The sequence below is a fragment of the Hylaeus anthracinus genome, unplaced genomic scaffold, assembly GCF_026225885.1.
Source record: "Hylaeus anthracinus isolate JK02 unplaced genomic scaffold, UHH_iyHylAnth1.0_haploid 12001, whole genome shotgun sequence".
Taxonomy (NCBI): domain Eukaryota; kingdom Metazoa; phylum Arthropoda; class Insecta; order Hymenoptera; family Colletidae; genus Hylaeus; species Hylaeus anthracinus.
Window position 1 is genome coordinate 3523237 of NW_026534348.1, and position 17598 is coordinate 3540834.

Sequence of the window (17598 nt, forward strand, 5' to 3'; positions counted from 1 at the left end):
GCCAAATGAAAGAGAAATGAATTGAACGTTCCTCGACGGGCTTTTTTCCGGATATTCTTCGCCTATCTTTTGTCGTATCTTTTCTTTCCACCGAATCGTTTGTGTACGATTCGAGATCGTGCCACCTACGTAGAGAAACGAACTCGTAAACTCACCGAATCTCGTAGATATTTGTTTCGTTGGCGCACACCGCCGTAAGAGAATCGCACTCGACACTCGATCATTCCGTCCGAGAACGATGCACCGACGTGTCTTCGTGCCAGAGGAAACGACTGTGTTCGAATAATTGCGAGATCGGTTCCCATATTACACTCTAGAAGTCTCTGGGACACCAGTTGACGGGAAACGAATAAAATCTTCGTATTTCGTCGCCCGGAACTTGAACCCTGACTCGACGCCACCGTTCCTGTAAAATCTGCCAGCGGTAACGGCTGTTTTCTTGTCCGTCGATTTATCGAAAATACGGGCGAACCGAACGAAAAGTAATCTCGAGAAGAAACGGAGGCGACGCTCGTCAGGGATTGAGTCACCGCGTCGTTAAGGGAAAGCACTCGAAACGAATACGCGTGTACATACGCGTGTGTTTGTATGAAAGTCGCGGTACCTAACGAGCAGTTTGTAACGAATGTGTACGTAATTACTGTCACCACCCGGCACTATACCGAATACTCACTGAGATGTGCCCTGTTTTAACGCGGCTTGTGACGTCAAGTAGGTACGCAGAATACATTTTTTTACATCTGTAAATATACTCCCCCCCTCACACCCCCACAGCCCGATACGTTCACCTTCACCAACGTCCACCGATGTATTCAATGTTTCGTGATTACTGCATGCCGATTAACGAGCGCCGACGTGTCGCATGCTCCTTTCAGTTTTATTATACGTTTCCTCGCCTATTCATAATTAAATACATTCCGTCGAGTCCCTAGCGGCGCGTTGTTCGTTTACTACGCTTCCGCGTAGAATTGCTTGCCGGCTTGTTTGCGATCGCTTCCTACGATCACGGTGGCCTTCTCTTTTTTTCCGTAATTAATTTCTCAACGAGGCAGTAGCGTTTCTTTAGTTTCGTCGTTATTATTGTCGTTGTTGTTAAGGGTGCGCAGGAGTCCGAGCGAAACTCCGAACTGACTTCAGCGAGGATTGAGGGTTGATAGATAGATCCTCGTCTCTCGAAAGACAATCAGTTGTTAACATTTTTTGAGCCTATGAACTTTCCGACTGACTTTTTCCGACTGATTTTTTAAACTCTTCCTTTTAAAATTCCGCAGCGCGCGTTGTATCCCGACATGGCAATTTCGCGTTTGAAACACGATAAAAATACGTTTAAAGGTAAGAAACTACTGCGCACCCTTAATGGGTAGATATGCGTTAATTGATTCGACAGCTGCCCGTCGAACCACTTTCGTTTTCCTTTTTCAGAATTCCTTTATTCACTCGTCGAGCTTTTTGGCCGCGACGGGAATTCAAGATGCGAATCGGTTTGAATGGTACACTTGCACGAATTTTGTTCGGTCTTTGTTCTCTTTCGACGCTGATGATCGATATCTTGTTGAAGTAAACTCGTGAATCTCGGTGTTCTTTGTTACCGTGCGCACGATGTTGCGAAAGTGGAGACGGTTCTAAAGTCGTCGATACACGAGACGTTTTAGAATCGAATAGCGCTGTCGTTTTTTTTTTTTTTCGTAAAAGAAACATCGTTTTACTTTCCGCGGACGACAGCGCTATCGAGCCGAAATTTCGCAACGTCGCTCCCCCAGTCCCAGAGGCGCGGAATTGTCGATGGGCGAACATGTTGACGGTTTACGCGACTGTTTCAGGTACAGCCCGCTGGCAGGCGATCTCTTGGCGAACTCGATGCTACCCGGGAACGCGATGAACGGTTCCGGTTGGTGCATCTTCGTCTACAATCTCGCCCCCGAGACCGAGGAGAACGTGCTGTGGCAGTTGTTCGGTCCGTTCGGCGCCGTCCAGTCGGTCAAAGTGATCCGCGACCTGCAGACGAACAAGTGCAAGGGATTCGGTTTCGTGACGATGACCAACTACGACGAGGCGGTGGTCGCCATTCAGAGCCTGAACGGTTACACGCTCGGTACACGGGTGCTTCAAGTCAGCTTCAAGACGAACAAGAGCAAGACGACGTAGGACGAGCAACACCATCGCGCAACGGCCCCTGTAGGTGTGCCAGCGGTCATGATCGCATCATCGACCGCTTCATCGACCGTTACCGTGACCTCGGATACCTCCGCGACCGTTACCGTGACCTCGGATACCTCCGCGTCCGTAACCGTGACCTCGGATACAACCACGACCGTGAACCTCCACGACCGTGACCGGGCCAACTACAGGAAGTCGGGCTATCATCCGAAGAAACTCAAACCTTACAGAAGCACGTGGCTCGACTTTGTCGAAAACATCGGCGAGGAGGAGAGGGTTACCTGGTTGGAGGCACTCGAAGATTTAAACTTATGAAAAATGCACGGATCTTCGCGCCCGGCTCGATAGTATACCCGGCAAGGGTGACGAAAACTATTCCTTGAGAAATGCCATCGACGTTACCCCCGAAACGAGGGGTCTATCAACAACTAGAATTAACGAAGAAACGCGTAAGAAAGGACGAAAACTTAACATAGACGAGCTAACACTCGCGGAAAGGTGCCCGGTCGTTCCGAAAGCTCCGAAAAGCTATAGGACAATCGCGGGGCCCGATCCTCCCAGTATTCCAAGAACGACTGCCAACGAGAGATCCGAAACACGTTGTTATCTCCAAGGGAAAACTGTTCGTATTCCCTTAATTAAACATATTTCAAGCATCGTAACCGCGGCCAGAGTCGCGTCATATTCATCCAAGTATCGTTAGCTCTCGAACCAGCTGTCGATGGCATTTCGAGAACAAAATTTTCGCGAGCCCCGTGGTATACTCCCTCGATCCGTAGAAAAAAAAATATCCGTGCGATTCCATTACGAATCGAACAATCTTGCTAACGAGATGCTGATCGAGTCCGTAGAGCCGACGGAAGAGAGAGGAGGGGAGAGATTCAGGGTGCAAACGTACACGTGCGTGTGTCTGTCTGTGTCTGTGTATGTGTGCGACGGGGCGGGACGAGGTGAGATAGAGAGGAAGGCGTGAGAGTATGGTACGTGCTGCGTGCGTGTGTGTATGCGTGTATCTGCGCGTGAGGGAGCAAGAGGGTCGAAGAGGAGACCGTCGAGAGGATTGAAGGTAGGTCGCGATATCTTGATATCCGTAGACCGTGGCTGCGGGAAAAGCCGAAGGCCGACGGAAGGATAACGGAGGAACGAGTCGTTACCTTTCGGTTCCTCTTACCGTTGGCCCTCTGTTCTTTTTTTCCGACTATCGCTGGTTTCTTTTCTCCCAGCTCACCGCGCGATCGAGGGGAAACGCGAGGTCGTTCGAAACGCGACGTTCGTCGCACGATTCTCGACTCTTGCACGTACGTATCGTTGGTTTATGTATATGTGCACGATCGATGAAGAACTTTGCACACGGGGCGGGGGTGGGGTGGGGGTGGGTAGAGACGGGGAACGGGGGCGAAAGATACGATCTCCGGTCAGTCCACGACACGCGATCCTCGAATCGCAGCTTCCGGCGGTCGTTTCCTTTCACCCCTGCACGACACCAAAGAGTCACCGACGTCAGGCTGTGAGACTGAAACGGAATTCGAGGAGTAGAAGACTAGACGAACGTACCAGCGGTTTTCCAGCGACCAAGCTGTTCGGTCGAGACCAGTTTTCTCATCGAACGTCGCTGATATACCTGTAAGGTAACGACGCGCGTTCGAAGAGTTCGGATTCAAGGGTACGGGCGAATTCTATCGGTTCGGGCCGAATCACTTTGGTCGAAAACGTCCGAGTAGATGGTCCCCGAACGGATGTATAACTCGCCGCTACTCCGAATGCGATCTCTTCGAACTTTAACTCGGATATTACCGAAGTATCTTCGCTAGGTTCCTTAAATTATCGATAAACTACACGTAAAGTGTAATTGAAAAATAAACTCTAATCTCTAATTATAGTTGGTCTACATAGGCAAAGGCTAGGTGTTTTTGCAACGATGTAGTTCGCATCGGCCATATTCGAAGGACGACAGCGACGCATGGCTAACGGCCATTTTCTCGCGCATAGCGATGCACGAAAAGACACCTTAAACAGGGGTAGTTGCGTACGCGGGAACGCGGCGCCATCCAACCAAATTTCTTCACAGTGATCTCATAATCTATAATATCAAAGCGACGATTCTAGACGTAACGCGCTCGAAGAAGCGACGTCTCGGGAATGATCCTTGCACCGGAGGCCAAAGACGGGCAAAATTCGATACGAATTACTTGTATTACCATTCCATAATTGAAATTCCAACGACTATATTTACGAATCGACCTTTTCGTACTCGATACGCGGTCCGAGTGAATTAATAACTCGCTTCGTGGGGTTGTCAAACTTGAGGAGAAAGTCGCTGATTTACCCGATCGTGTTCACAATATTTATTCGAACATTAACGAGTGCCGACTCGTTCGCCTTCCTGTTCGTTGTTTTTAACCCGACAAGAATTCGGCCCGATCTTTGGCGGGAGCACGGCTCGAGAATGATTCCGAGCGAGATACCTCGCGTTTCCTGATCGACGTGAGCGTGGCAGAGGGAAAAAGAACTTGACGGGAAGAGCCGGTAGTAGCAGGTGGTCGTAGGTTCGAGGAGTAGCGAGCAAAGCGGGTAAAAGAGTGGCGAGAGAAAGGATGGACACAGGCCGTGAGCGAGGACGGGACGGGGACGGATCGATCGATCGATCGGCGAAGGAGGCTCTGGTCGGGTCTCTCGCGCCAACGACTACGAAACCAAAGAAATAACCGAACGAGGGAACGATTTGGTTCAGCCTGTGAAGCTAACGTACTTAAATCTAACTTCTAATCCGTAGTTGAATTAAGACGTCGACGAGTAAACGGAGAGACGGAATCTATATTATCGTAAGCTATTTAAGAAGATACATTTAGGGGCTCACGTGCATACGAGGGATCTCGAGATATCCGCGAGACTAACGAGGACATCGAGACACTCGACCCGAAGGATTACGTCGTTCGTAACGTAAACCACCAGCTGTACTTTTCTTTTTGTTGCTAGTCAGACTCTTGTACTTCTCTGTCGGTTCTGTCCAAAGAGACCCAACGGTCGTTCGTTCGCGCGAACAACGGGGACCTTCTTTCTTAGTATATATATACATACATATATATATATATATATATTTTTCTTTTTCTTTTGTTCTTTACGTATAGACGATGTTAGCTATAGTACAAAGTGCTTTCTCGAGCGCGCAAGTCTGATTTTACCGAGCGTTTACGGAGCTTCTTCTGAAAGAGTCCATCGAGTGTGCACCGTGCAAACTCCGAAGACAGAGATAAACGGTACGCCGCCCCGAAATACTCCGATTTTTATAATTACCGAACGTGGATTCGTTCGTCGCTTTTCCTTTCTTTTGTTAAAAACGTAAAATACATAAAAAAAAAAAAAAAAAACCGTCTAACGTACAAAACGATATTCAATAACGAGACGCGTGCGTCGCCGACAACGGAAACCGAACGCGCGCGAAGTGGAATTTTACGAATCGTATACACGCTCGAAACGGTGCGCACGATCGATACCGATCGAGAAACGAACGAGATCCAATTCGATCGTCGGAACACGTGTCTAGTCCTACGTGCAAAGAGGCGGTCCCCGCGAGACAACAGGGCAGACTTTTTAAGCGTAGCAAAAGGTAATCAGACAGGATCGATAGGAAGGCGCGATTTAGGCGATAACGAATACGTAAGATAAGCGAACCGTTTTTCGCTCGCGCTAAGTCTGGCGACTATTCGCAGAGATCCGAGGCGGTGTAGCGGGCGAAAATTTTGCTCGCGCGACGATACGGGAGGCGTTCGCGTTGGATAGGAAGCTCCGGAAGGAGAACCTAGCTCCGATCTCAGGCTTGCACACAGGACACGGGAGATCTCGATGCGTCGTCGCCGCGAGAAGGCGCGAGCGAGCGTTTTGTAAGTACTTAATCGTGAATAAAGCGACGATTTCTTAAGCTCTTAGATTTAGCGTATAACGGGAGAGAGAAGAAAGCGTAGCGTGTATATGTTGTCCTATTTATGTGTACCTTCTTGTGTCTAGTCCTGGGAACACGGCGCAGGCATCCTCGCGGCCGAGCGGAGCAAGAAACGGCTCCGTGGGGGCGGTTAGAGGGTCTGCGTCCCGTTTTCCCGTAAACGTAATTTGAACCTCGAGCAACAAATGCTAACTGCTAAGATTTTATTTTATTTATTTGAAATACCCCGACGTCGGATCGTTCGTTGGCACGGTTCCCGCGCGAACGACGCGCCCGGTCCGCGTCGGGGGCGAAGAGGATCTCGATGATTAGTGCAAATTATTATACACCGTGTGACGACGCAGTGCCGTCGTCGCGTGCATTGGCGTGTAGAGGCAGCGAGGAGAACGGATTCGACTGACCGCGAGCCACCCTTCGTTATTCGACGCCTTCGTCGATAAAGACGATGCGAAACGCTTTACTTGGAGGGTTGGGCTTTTCCAGCTGGACGCTGTTCGTACGCGATTCACGAGATTCTAGGCACGGAGAACGAAGGGCGTGTCGCGTTTAGAAATTTTCCCCGTGACCTGGCGTGCGTTTACGTACACCGCGCGCCGGTTACATTTATTATTATAAACGATTAATCTTCTCCTTCTCATAATTATTATCAGTATATTAATTACACTTATTATTCTGGTTATTATTATTATTATTATTATTATTATTATTATTATTATTACCATCGCCATCGCCATTATTATTATTATTATCTTTATTATTATTATTATTATTATTATTATTATTATTATTACTATTATTATCATTGCTATTAATTATGGTCGCATATATTTTTTGTGTCTCTCGTCTAGTAGCTACGTGTAACCTTAACACCTTATTACTACTTACTTTCGTACCACAACAAAGTGAGAAAAGAAAAGTCTTACACTACTTTCACTTTTAACATCAGCTACATTCTTACCACCCGCTATATAACATACTTACTATAACTACCACCAACCACCACTACCGCTATTACTACTATTACTACTACTACTACTACTACTACTACTACTACTACTACTACTACTACTACTATTACTACCGATTATTTATTTATTTATTTAATTATTATATAACATAACAGAAATTATGTTTTATTTAAGGATTAAACTGATTTGTGTTTGGTTCGAATACGTCGTTCGTTTTATTTCGATTACTTGTTTCAGTTGCCACCAATCCGCCAGCCATGTCCGACCCACCCCTACGGGCGCATCTACATTTTTATCCATCCCCGTAAAACTTCTTCCCGGCATTCCTCGTTACTCGGACCGACGTGCCCGAGACCCAATGACACGTGTTTGTGTGCGTGGCTGGGCGAGTGCGTGTGTGGCGATATTCGAGCGATTCGTCGAGCTGTGATTAAGCGTCATCGTCGCGTCGCCGTTTCTCGTGGGCGAGCCTATGGAACATCAGAAGAGCATTAGGACGTTACCTAAATTCCAATCGGACGCACGCTTTCTTCGAGTAACGAAGCTCCCTTAACCCTTTGCACTCGACAACAGTAGACAGAGCTAAAAATTTCGACGACTGAACATTCTTCTAGCATGATCGGAGCGTCGTGGAAATAAAGTTTCATACTACTCTAAAGTGTACCAGTTTGCAGCTTAGAAACCTATTTGTGAACCAGTATAGCTACGAACAGTTCGAGATTCAACGAAATCTAAGATCTAAAACAAAGACCGTCGCTTCTAAGTCGTCCCTCAAGTGCAAAGGGTTAATTTCGATTTGCCATCGAGGAGCAACGCCGGATGGGACCGTTCCATCGTCGCCCACGTTCGCAGAGATTAGAAGCGAGACGAACGAAGGTTCGCGATACTTCGGAGGACAAGACGAGGACGTAGTCCCTCGAACCGCGTCGAATGTCGTCGAATGGTGGAAACTAACGTCTCCGTAAACAGAGGATTCAGAAAGGGACGAGACCTGCAGCTCGAACAATCTCGAAGACGGACTATCATCTGTCACGTCCGTGAAAATTCGCGTGCTAATATCCCGAACGAAAAAGCTTCCACCTGTTAAAGATCACCGCGCTGCGTCTCATTTCTTTCGCGAAACGAGAGACATCTCTCCCCTGAAGCTGCTCAATTTCGCGCACAGTATAGTAAGGCCAAATGGCTTCGACGAGCCAAAGAGACGCACAACGCAACGAGAATCACGCACCGACGGATAGAGACAGAGAGCCTTTTTAAGCCACATTCCCACGCGTTCGGTAAGTGGAAACGGCCTGTAGACCTCTCCAGAGGCGAATAATCTCTCAAGGATGTCTTTCGAGGAATTTTAATCACAAACACTTTGATCAAGGAACCCTTTGCGCTCCGCGTACACCACGACTTAGCTAGTGTCTCTGTTCCAACGCGAACTGGATCAACGAAACAAAGGAGCAAGATGTACGAGCGTTTATACATTTTTTTTTTACTAACAACGGTACTTTTTTTAATTTGCAGAAGCGGTGCCGCGTATTTGCGCCCCTCGTATTAAACGAAATTATCGGAGTGGAAAGGGCGAATGCGACGAATCCCTAGAGTCCTTGAAGAGATTATATCGGCGTCGTTACGTGACGTGGGACTGTGACGTAACGCGTGCTCTGGCGCGTAGGTGGGAACGCGGCTTTAGCGCACTGATCCGTTCTCGCGGATCGGGATAGACGATCGAGAGGAATCTGTGAGGCGGACGAGTGCGAGCAGTAGAGAAAGGGAGAACAGAGAGAGAGAGAGAGCGAAGGGTAACACGCTAATCTGCTAAACTATAGAACTATATTACCATACTAGGTTAGATATTATGCGCATTGTATTCATGTATCGAGTAATCGTTGTTAGTTGTATCGCTGCGATGACGACGACGATAGGGGGTGCTTATCGTTCATAGAGTAGGGGAACACGGGTCGGACGCGTGTACATGGATACGTGCACGCGTGCACGCGTATCAAAGACGTAGCTATACACGGGGGTCAGGTTAACGCGACGTCGGATCGAGAAGAAGGTGAAAAAGACGCGTGGCCCTCCTCGACGAGGAGACGGAACGATAATTGCGCGATTCGTGGCAGCCCGAGCCCCTTTTTCGGCCACTAATTTTTCAACGCTAAAGGGGCCAACGACCTCGAACCTCGTCGCACAGGGTAGCACAAAGTACATTTTAAGCTTCGGAAACGATCGCGCCAGAAACGAAAAGACGTCGCTGTGAGTTCAAGCAACGCACAATCGCTCTGTCCGCGTAGACAGTTTATCCTTAAGACACGTACGATTCGATCGGTTCGTCTTCGTTCGCGGTCCGTTGCTAGATGGAAGACGAACACCGTCTCATTGTCACCAGTCTTCGACGCGATCGTCGACGTTTCGGAGTCGCGGAACTTGGACGCGCGAAGGAACGAATAGGAAATACACGATCTTCGCTTAAATCGAGGCGACCGATTTTTAGCGGTAGCTTCTTTGACATTCGCATTCGTATCTCGCGAAGAAGAACCTTGCTTTGGTCGGTCGTCTCGGCGACCTTGCCGTAAGGCCGTACTTGCCACTTCCTGTTCGATTCCTTCGCGGTCGCGGTTCCAGTCTTCAACGACAGGAGGAAACGGCACCAATCGCATTCCGCGGCTGCGCTCGTACTTTCCCACGAGTTCGGGGTGACGAGCAGAGCGAGCGAACCGAGAAACGAACGTAAAAGGGTGAAATCCTCTTCCAATTTGTACCGAAGCGACACGCATACCGCAGAGACTGAGATTTTAGGCGAAGTTAATTAGCTCCGTGCAGGGATACTCTTTCCCGTACCTTCCAGGGAACCAGAGTTCCTCGGGGACCATCGTTTACGCTTTTCGGTGGACTTGAGAAAACGAACGATAGCGTAGCACCTAGCGTTTAGAGATTAAATCGTGACACCCTCTCGCGGTTAGGATAAATCGATCGAGCCTCGAGGTCGAGAGGACTCGTCCTCGCCAGAAAGTTTACCGCGCTGCAACGAGACTCTATCGATCGTTCTTTTTTTCGTCGCTAGATGCCCGTGACGAAACGCGACCGTTTGCACAATTTTGTTCGTTTCAGTAAGACAAACGTATTCCCAATGATCGACGCGCTCCTTGCGTAACAACGCGGGCGGTATTTATCTTTATAAAACTAACGGCTACCTACGCAATCGAATTCCCAAAAATTGTCATTCGACGATAATTGATCTCCTTGATAAGGGCTACTTCAACTTTTTTCATTCGCGATCCCGTTCGTGATTGCGACTTTTTTCGCAACCTAAAATATATAAAACGAAGGTGTGTAAATATTTTGTGACGATTTCTTGGTTAGGTAACGATATATATAAATACGAAAGAATATAGTGTCGGAATTCGTTTAAAAACATACAAAAATATGTAGCTAAAAATTGCACGAAAGGTTGTGAAATTTTATTTACTACAGTTACGAAAGTAACGTACCCTATTTGTCATCAAAACTGCATTTTTTGCAATGACATAAAGAAAAAAGAAATATCGAAGAGAGCGACCCGTAGTTTAAGAAGCCCTGTCCTTGATCGATGCCATCGAAACATCGTATGTAATTTGGTGAAAACAGGTTCGATCGTCTCGTTCAGCGTCGCGACTTCTCGCGATAGTATTGCCGCCCTTAGGAATCTCTTTGGTATTCTTCGCGTCGGTTTCTTCTCCGTTCTCGCGATTCGATCGGTTCGACGATGTCCTCGATCCTTCTCGAGAGTTTCGTTTCTACGTTGAAAGAAACCGCTCCGTGCAATGGTTGTCCGTCTTTTCTTTCTCGAGGCAGGGAACGAAAGAGGGAGCCGTTTCTTCGACGACGAAGGCGGCGCACTCTAATGCGAGCGGTAAACCAAAGGAAACAAGAGGGAGCGTGAAAATGTGTATGCGTGAGAGAAACAAACGGCGACGAAGTACGCGGTGTCCGTGAGAAGGGAAGGTTGAAATTATTTTATGATGCGAGTCAGCGAACGTGAGGATAAAAATGAGAGTGAGAAAAAGAAAGAAAGAAAGAGAGAGAGAGAGAGAGACACTACCGCGGCAAACAAAAGCAGATCTAGCTCACCGTAGGCCTAACTAAGAAAAAGATGAAAAGTATTTATATACTAAGCTAACTAATTAAACGGGCGAAAAAGTGGAGAAAGTGAGAGAGAGAGAGAGAGAGAGAGAGAGAGAGAGAGATGCCTGTCGAGCGAAAAAAAAGAAAACAAAGACTAAAGAGAACGAGAGAGACTGATCGCGTGAGTGAGTACGAGAGAGTGTGAGAGGGATAGGGCGAAAGGAGAGAGGGGATAGAAAATAACTAAACGAGTACTCGAGAAATTTTACTCCGCGGCGAGTAAAGCACAACGATCAACAAAAAAAAAAAAAAAAATGAAGAAACCGATAACCACTCTGTAACAAAAGACGAAAAAAATTAAAAAAAAAAAGTAATGATAGGGGAGATGCGCGGGTGGGGGGATACAGAGGGTTAACGCGACGTTAGAGAAGAGGGGGCGGGGTGACAGAGAGCGAGGGATACAGTCGGACGGAAGGCGACGAGATGATGAAACAAGGGAGGGATGAAAGACGGGGGCAGAGGGGAAGAAAGAGATAATCTATAATCTTCTGTACATGTTTTGATTATTCTAATTATTAATTATCGTAACTTATTATAATAACTATTAATTAATTAAATTAATTGATATCTATGGAACTGTATTTAAACGACAAAAAAAAAAACGTGGTAGCTAGTTTGTCAATGGGTGTATAAATATTTAATTACGATAATTCTATAGTGATATTAAAAGAAAAAAAAAAACAAGACAAACAAACAACAAACAAACATACAGAATACAACAAAAAATGGAAAAAATAAGTAAATGTGCGTGAACGAGCTTTTGGGAGAAAGATAGAGAGTACGCGCGATGCTGAATGCGAGAGAACGAGAGACAAAGAGCGAAAAAGCGAAGGCGAATGTTTGATATACGCGACACGAACACACACACACACACACACACACACACACACACACACACACACCACACAGCATCGAGATGATACACGAGCACACGTAAAATTTCTTCAACTCAAAAAAAAAAAAAAACAAATGAAACGAGGAAGGGAAAACGAGGGAAAACAAGAAGGAGTGAGAACCTGTGCGGGGATGTTTAAAATCGAATATTTTGGGGGGGCTGGTCAAACGGCCGATAATTATAACGGGTGTCCAGGGAATTTTCATACATTTGGACACTCGAAGTGAATTTCACGGTGCTTCGTGGGGGTTGGGGGCTTCTTCCGTTTCGTTTCCTTTTCGTCGTTGCGCGTTTTATTCCGCGAGGTTCACGCGAGAAACGTAACCCGGACACGACACACTCATTTCATCGACGTTTCTTTCGGGTAGAAAATTATCTAGTCGTCGAATCTTTCGCGATCCGTGAAAAGACTCGAGAATTCTCCGGTTTCCTTTTATTCGCGTTCGAGCAACGGCTGCGCTTCAGAGTTTCCCACTCTGGTTAAATAATTTATATTTTGCCGAGAACAAACGCTTGGTTAAACGGGGAACGGGTTGGGGTGCGGGGATGGGGATTCTTTCAATCGATATTTTCAGCGAATTCACGCGATCGAGAGACGGAAAGACTGTCGGCAATCAATTGCTCATAACCGAAACGCGATGTATAAATTATTTAAAAGATAGCGGTGCAAGCTATCGCCGTCGTGCACGATCTAGATTCTGAGATATCGAGCTCGGTGTTTCGCGACCCTCTCGACCCTCTGACCTTCGTTTCTCTCCGCACTCGAAGAGTTCGATTACTCGAGTGGAACTTTCGAAGGAAGAAGAGATCGATTTCGATTTAAGGAGAATGCCGTGACTTGATATTAAGGTGAAGATGGAGCCCTCGTGGATCTTACGAAGGCCAACCGAAACGTCCGACCCAATGCAGGGCTCGATCCTTTCAAGAAATGATCTCTCTTTCTTCTATCGATACATTCCGTGAAAATGCACAGGCTTGCAACGACGATTCGGAGGGTCGAGAGCGCAGAGCGCGCACCGAATCGCGATTAACACGTTGACGCCTGTGCGCGGTTCTCAGTGTCTTAGCCGCGAGGCGGCGCGGCATCGGGTCGCATTGTTCAGCACAATGTATGACCCACCGGTGGTGCAAGCCGGCGTGAACGTGTTAAAGCGTTATTAGGACGATTGACGCGAAGCGAAAGTAGGAAAGATTGCGTTTCAAGAGAGGTGCTTGTTAGATCTCGATGATCTCGTAATATCGAAGATACATTCCATCCGAGTACGAGGGCTCTCGCGCGGAATAAAAGACTTCCTTTTCTCGTCTACGACTCTCCATTCCGAACTGTGTTCGTTTCGAAGCCGTTTCCGTTTCTTTATTCCTTGTAGCCTTTAAATACGACGATTTGTCGCGGTCAAAGAATGCTTTCTCTCTTATACCTCGCGGTACCGTCAATCGCGAATGGGCGATATTTTATAAACGAATAAATTTAATTCGTTCTACGGAGAACACGACCACATTATTTACGTTTTACATTCATTCATCAGGCGAAATGTTCAATTTATTTATCCATTTCACAGGAATATGTCTGTTCTTAAATTAAATTCGATCGTCTCCGCGAAGAACGCATTGGAAATTGTTCACTTTGAACCCGTTATTCAAAATTTGTATCTGGACAAAATTTCTGCCCATGCGAATACGTTCCATTAATTCCAGTCGAATGTTCGGTAACGGTACCGTACGGGTTGAGGAACACCTTCGACCGAGTAGACGAGAATCGACGAATTTTTCGACATTCCACGACGCCCAGGCCCTCGGGGTACAAAAAACGTTGGCGTTAAATCGTATATTATATTTATACGCGTATCTAATTATCGATCTCGAACGGACGCGATCCCGCGAGCCATCGCCAAAAGACAAATTTATCCTTTCCTATTGAAAGGACGGGGCATTTCTATAGGGAAATCGAATGAAAGTTTATTCGTCGACAGTATTAAGATATAAGGGAACCTTTTTTCCGAACGGGGAAACGTTTATCCGAACGAGCACCACGCTCGCGGAATTCTTTCACGACACGCGATGCCGTTTTCCCTGCGATCCAACAAATTACGAATAGCCTGTTCATTTATTAGCTCATCTATATTTCGTTGTCTCTTCGATCGAGATTAACGCGTTCGCGCCGGCGCTGCTATTTGCGTTTCTCGCCATGGGACGGCACGGTGGTACTCGCCATCTGATAGACACGCAAACGTGAGCAACCCGTGGTACACGCCGGCGTGAACGTCTTAAATCAAGAGCTGAGAATTTCAAGCGTAGAACGTTTCTCGTATTTTTGTTTCCAAACTATATACGCGACACCTCCATTCTTTTATCTTCCAACGTCTTCGTTGCCAATTGTTTCTTAGTAATTCGAATCGTTCGAACGGCGTCGAGTTTCGAGAAGCGATTCCCGCGGGCAAAATCGACAATTATCAGCGCGGGTGATCCCCGTAACGATCAATCTCCGCGCTCGCGGTGATTCCGTAATTACTATTATAATACCAGAGATTTTACCATTACGATATTATAACGTTGTATGTGTTATAAGTGTTCATAAAAAAAAAAAGAAAAAAAGAAGGAGAAGTTATTATCACCCAGGATGAAACGCAGAGCAATACATTTTCGTCGTTCGAAGGAAACGGTGACGTAGGGACGAGATGAAAAACGAAAAAAAAAAAAAAACAGAAACAAACGAAACGAAAAACCGCGCGGCTCCTTTTTTCCATTTTTTTTTCTTTTTTTTTTTTTTGCGATCGAAGAACCGTTACGAGACGGTTTCGTCGAGCCAAAACGAACAAAAAGTCGGGGACAAGTTTCGACGGTACGTTCCGTAAAAATATACAAATAGAATAAAATAGGGGAAACAAAAAAATAAACAGAAAAAGGAAAGCGACGAGGCTCTCGTTGATTTCCAAGGGATCACGATCGAAATCACGCGGAAACAATCTGTCCGATTGTTACAAATCGTCTTTAGAGAAACGTTTTACAGCTTTAATGGGAAACAACCGTAGACGTAAACGAACGGAGGGCACTAATTAAACAGAAACTAACAATACTGATAATAAAAGACAAAATCTAAAAACGAACAAAAAAAATATTAAAGCGAGGGAAGAGCGTAATGAAAGGGAAGAAGAACGAACGATAACGCGAGAAAAAGTATAGAAATGTATTATATCGATCCATTCGTTTCCACCCCGAATCTTATGTAACGAATAATATAATACTTCTCGATTGTCGCCCTGTCGACGACCCACCACCGTTCGTCGAGAAGAGCTCGCGAACGATTTCTGTTGTAACTGAAGAAAATATAATCTGTTGCTCTTGAATCTGACGCAAGCCGTTCTTTCCACCCGCATAAAAAAGAAAACAACACTTCCGTTCGCGCACTTCTCGATTCATTTACGTCTGTGCCATGTCGCGGGATCGAACGTGCACCGCGACGATCCGATCGATCGGTGCTTTCATCTTCCGTTTCGTTCGACTCGTGTTAGCGTGGTCCGATATATCTCGTCATGTAAATTAAGAATGTGATACGCGATATTATATTGATAGATCGATGAGCGAGTCGGAAACTATCGGAACCAATTTTGGTAGACGCCGGCTCTCGTTCGTCGTCGAGAGAAACACTTGCACGGACAACGATCGAGCTGAAGAAAAGAAATCCGAATGAAATTCGTGAATGTCGATCGATTTGTACGAATAATAAATACCATCGTAAACGTTAAATTATATACAGTCAGTGCAAGAAGTATTCGTACAGCAACCGATTTAAAAAAAAATGGTTCCTGTACGGATATTTATTACGCATTTTCCAATTGTACGAGAACAAAATTTTCACGTAAATATTTTCGCGAGCGTCGCTTTTGAATTGAGAGCGTTAAAACGCGCGTTTGATTATCCGTTTCACAGGAACGTGCCTGCACCTAAATTAAATTTGATCGTCACGACGGCAATCAATTCCAAAATATCGCTCTCGTCGTCGATCAAGCGCACCTCGACTTTCTCTAGAGGGTAAAGAGGTGGCACGTTGTTTTTCGTCGCTGTATTCTCTCGACGGCCGACTGCCGACGGTGTTGCTTATTTAATTAGACTTCGGATGAAAACGAGTTGAGTATTGGTGCGTTTTAGCGCCGGCGAGCGAAAGGGAGGAAGGGAGAAAAATTAAAAAATTATCGTCGGGTAACGAGCCGAGTTGTTCCATCGTTGTGTTCCGGTTTTTTCAGAAAAAAAAAAAAAAATGAAAAAAAAATGAAAAAAAAATAATCGAATAAGAATATTCGTGTCCGAGGGTCCGTCGAGCGATTATGCACGAAGCATTTAAAAAAAAAAAGGAAAGAAAAGCAAAGAATAGCGGAGATTCTTCTAAAGATCTTTTCCGACGAAAAACGGAATTCGATCCCGAAAGAACGGCGGAAAAGAATTCGAACCGGAGGACGCGCGTCGTTCGGGATGAACAGATTTTTTTCGTAATTTTTAATCAAGCCGACGAATCAGAACAACGACGGGAACGGAGACGCGGTGGGCTCGCGCTTTCGAGCATTTTCTTTTCTTCTAATCGAGGGAGACACGCGTATACCTGCGTCGTTGAGGCTGATCGTAACGAACCGAGAGAAAAGTCTGATATACAGAGGCGTGTTACGAACGAAACGAAAACGAAAGAATAACGGGGGAGTGTCGAAACGCGGAGGGGCAGGAGGATGAGGAGGGGTTGGGGGCGGAGTGAGCGGAGAAAAATACACAAAGAAAATAAAACGCGGATTATAATAGAGTAATGTATTTTATGACAGGTTTTAATACGGTATTGATAGCGATATTTAACTGTAACTGATAAATAAAGGCGCTATTTAAACGTGAGAAATAAACGAAATAAGAAAAAAAGAAAAAAAACGTATGAACGTCACACGGTAATGGTAAACTATACGCTACTATAAGGATAACGATTTACGCTAGGCGATTAGACGTGCGATCGACGTCGAGACAGGAAAGAGAATGGACGGGAATAGGAGTTATTAAAAAAAAAAAAAAAAAAAAAAAAAAAAAGAATAAAAAACGAATACGGAGGAAAACAACGGTGAAAATATCGAAACGAGGAACAAAGGAAACGCGGGGAGTTGTCTTTTTTTTTTTTTTCTTGTTTCTTCTCTCTTTTCTTTCGAATTCGAATGGAAACGCGTAGAAATCTCGGTTTTCCTTTTTCGGTTTGTCCTCAGATCGATTACGCGTACGTGGAACCGAATCACTTCGGCGAGAAACTCTTGTACCAATCCCGTAACGATGGAAAAAAAAAAAAAATTAAGAACAAAGAAGAAGGGAACGGAGCAGTATTCGAGATCGCGCCGTTGCGATCGAGATCGAACGGGTCGTGTCGGCCGATTCTCGCCAAAGTTTTCGATGCTTCCAGTAATACTCGGGCGACCGATTCCACGGATAACCGTCGAATATCGAAGGACGTTCACCGCCGAACGATC

The 17598-nt window shown here is 46.0% G+C and overlaps 1 protein-coding gene across 13 annotated transcripts in view; it reads left to right on the forward strand.

The window, feature by feature from the left end:
• Positions 1-16393, forward strand: part of LOC128890942 (ELAV-like protein 2) — a 63255-nt gene extending 46862 nt beyond the window's left edge. For all 13 annotated transcript variants that reach the window (XM_054149971.1, XM_054149970.1, XM_054149973.1 and 10 more), the window contains one exon: positions 1821-16393. In XM_054149971.1, coding sequence (XP_054005946.1) covers positions 1821-2145 — 325 coding nt within the window. In that variant the 3' untranslated portion in view covers positions 2146-16393. The remainder of the gene's footprint in view (positions 1-1820) is intronic.
• The last annotated feature ends 1205 nt before the right edge of the window (positions 16394-17598 follow it).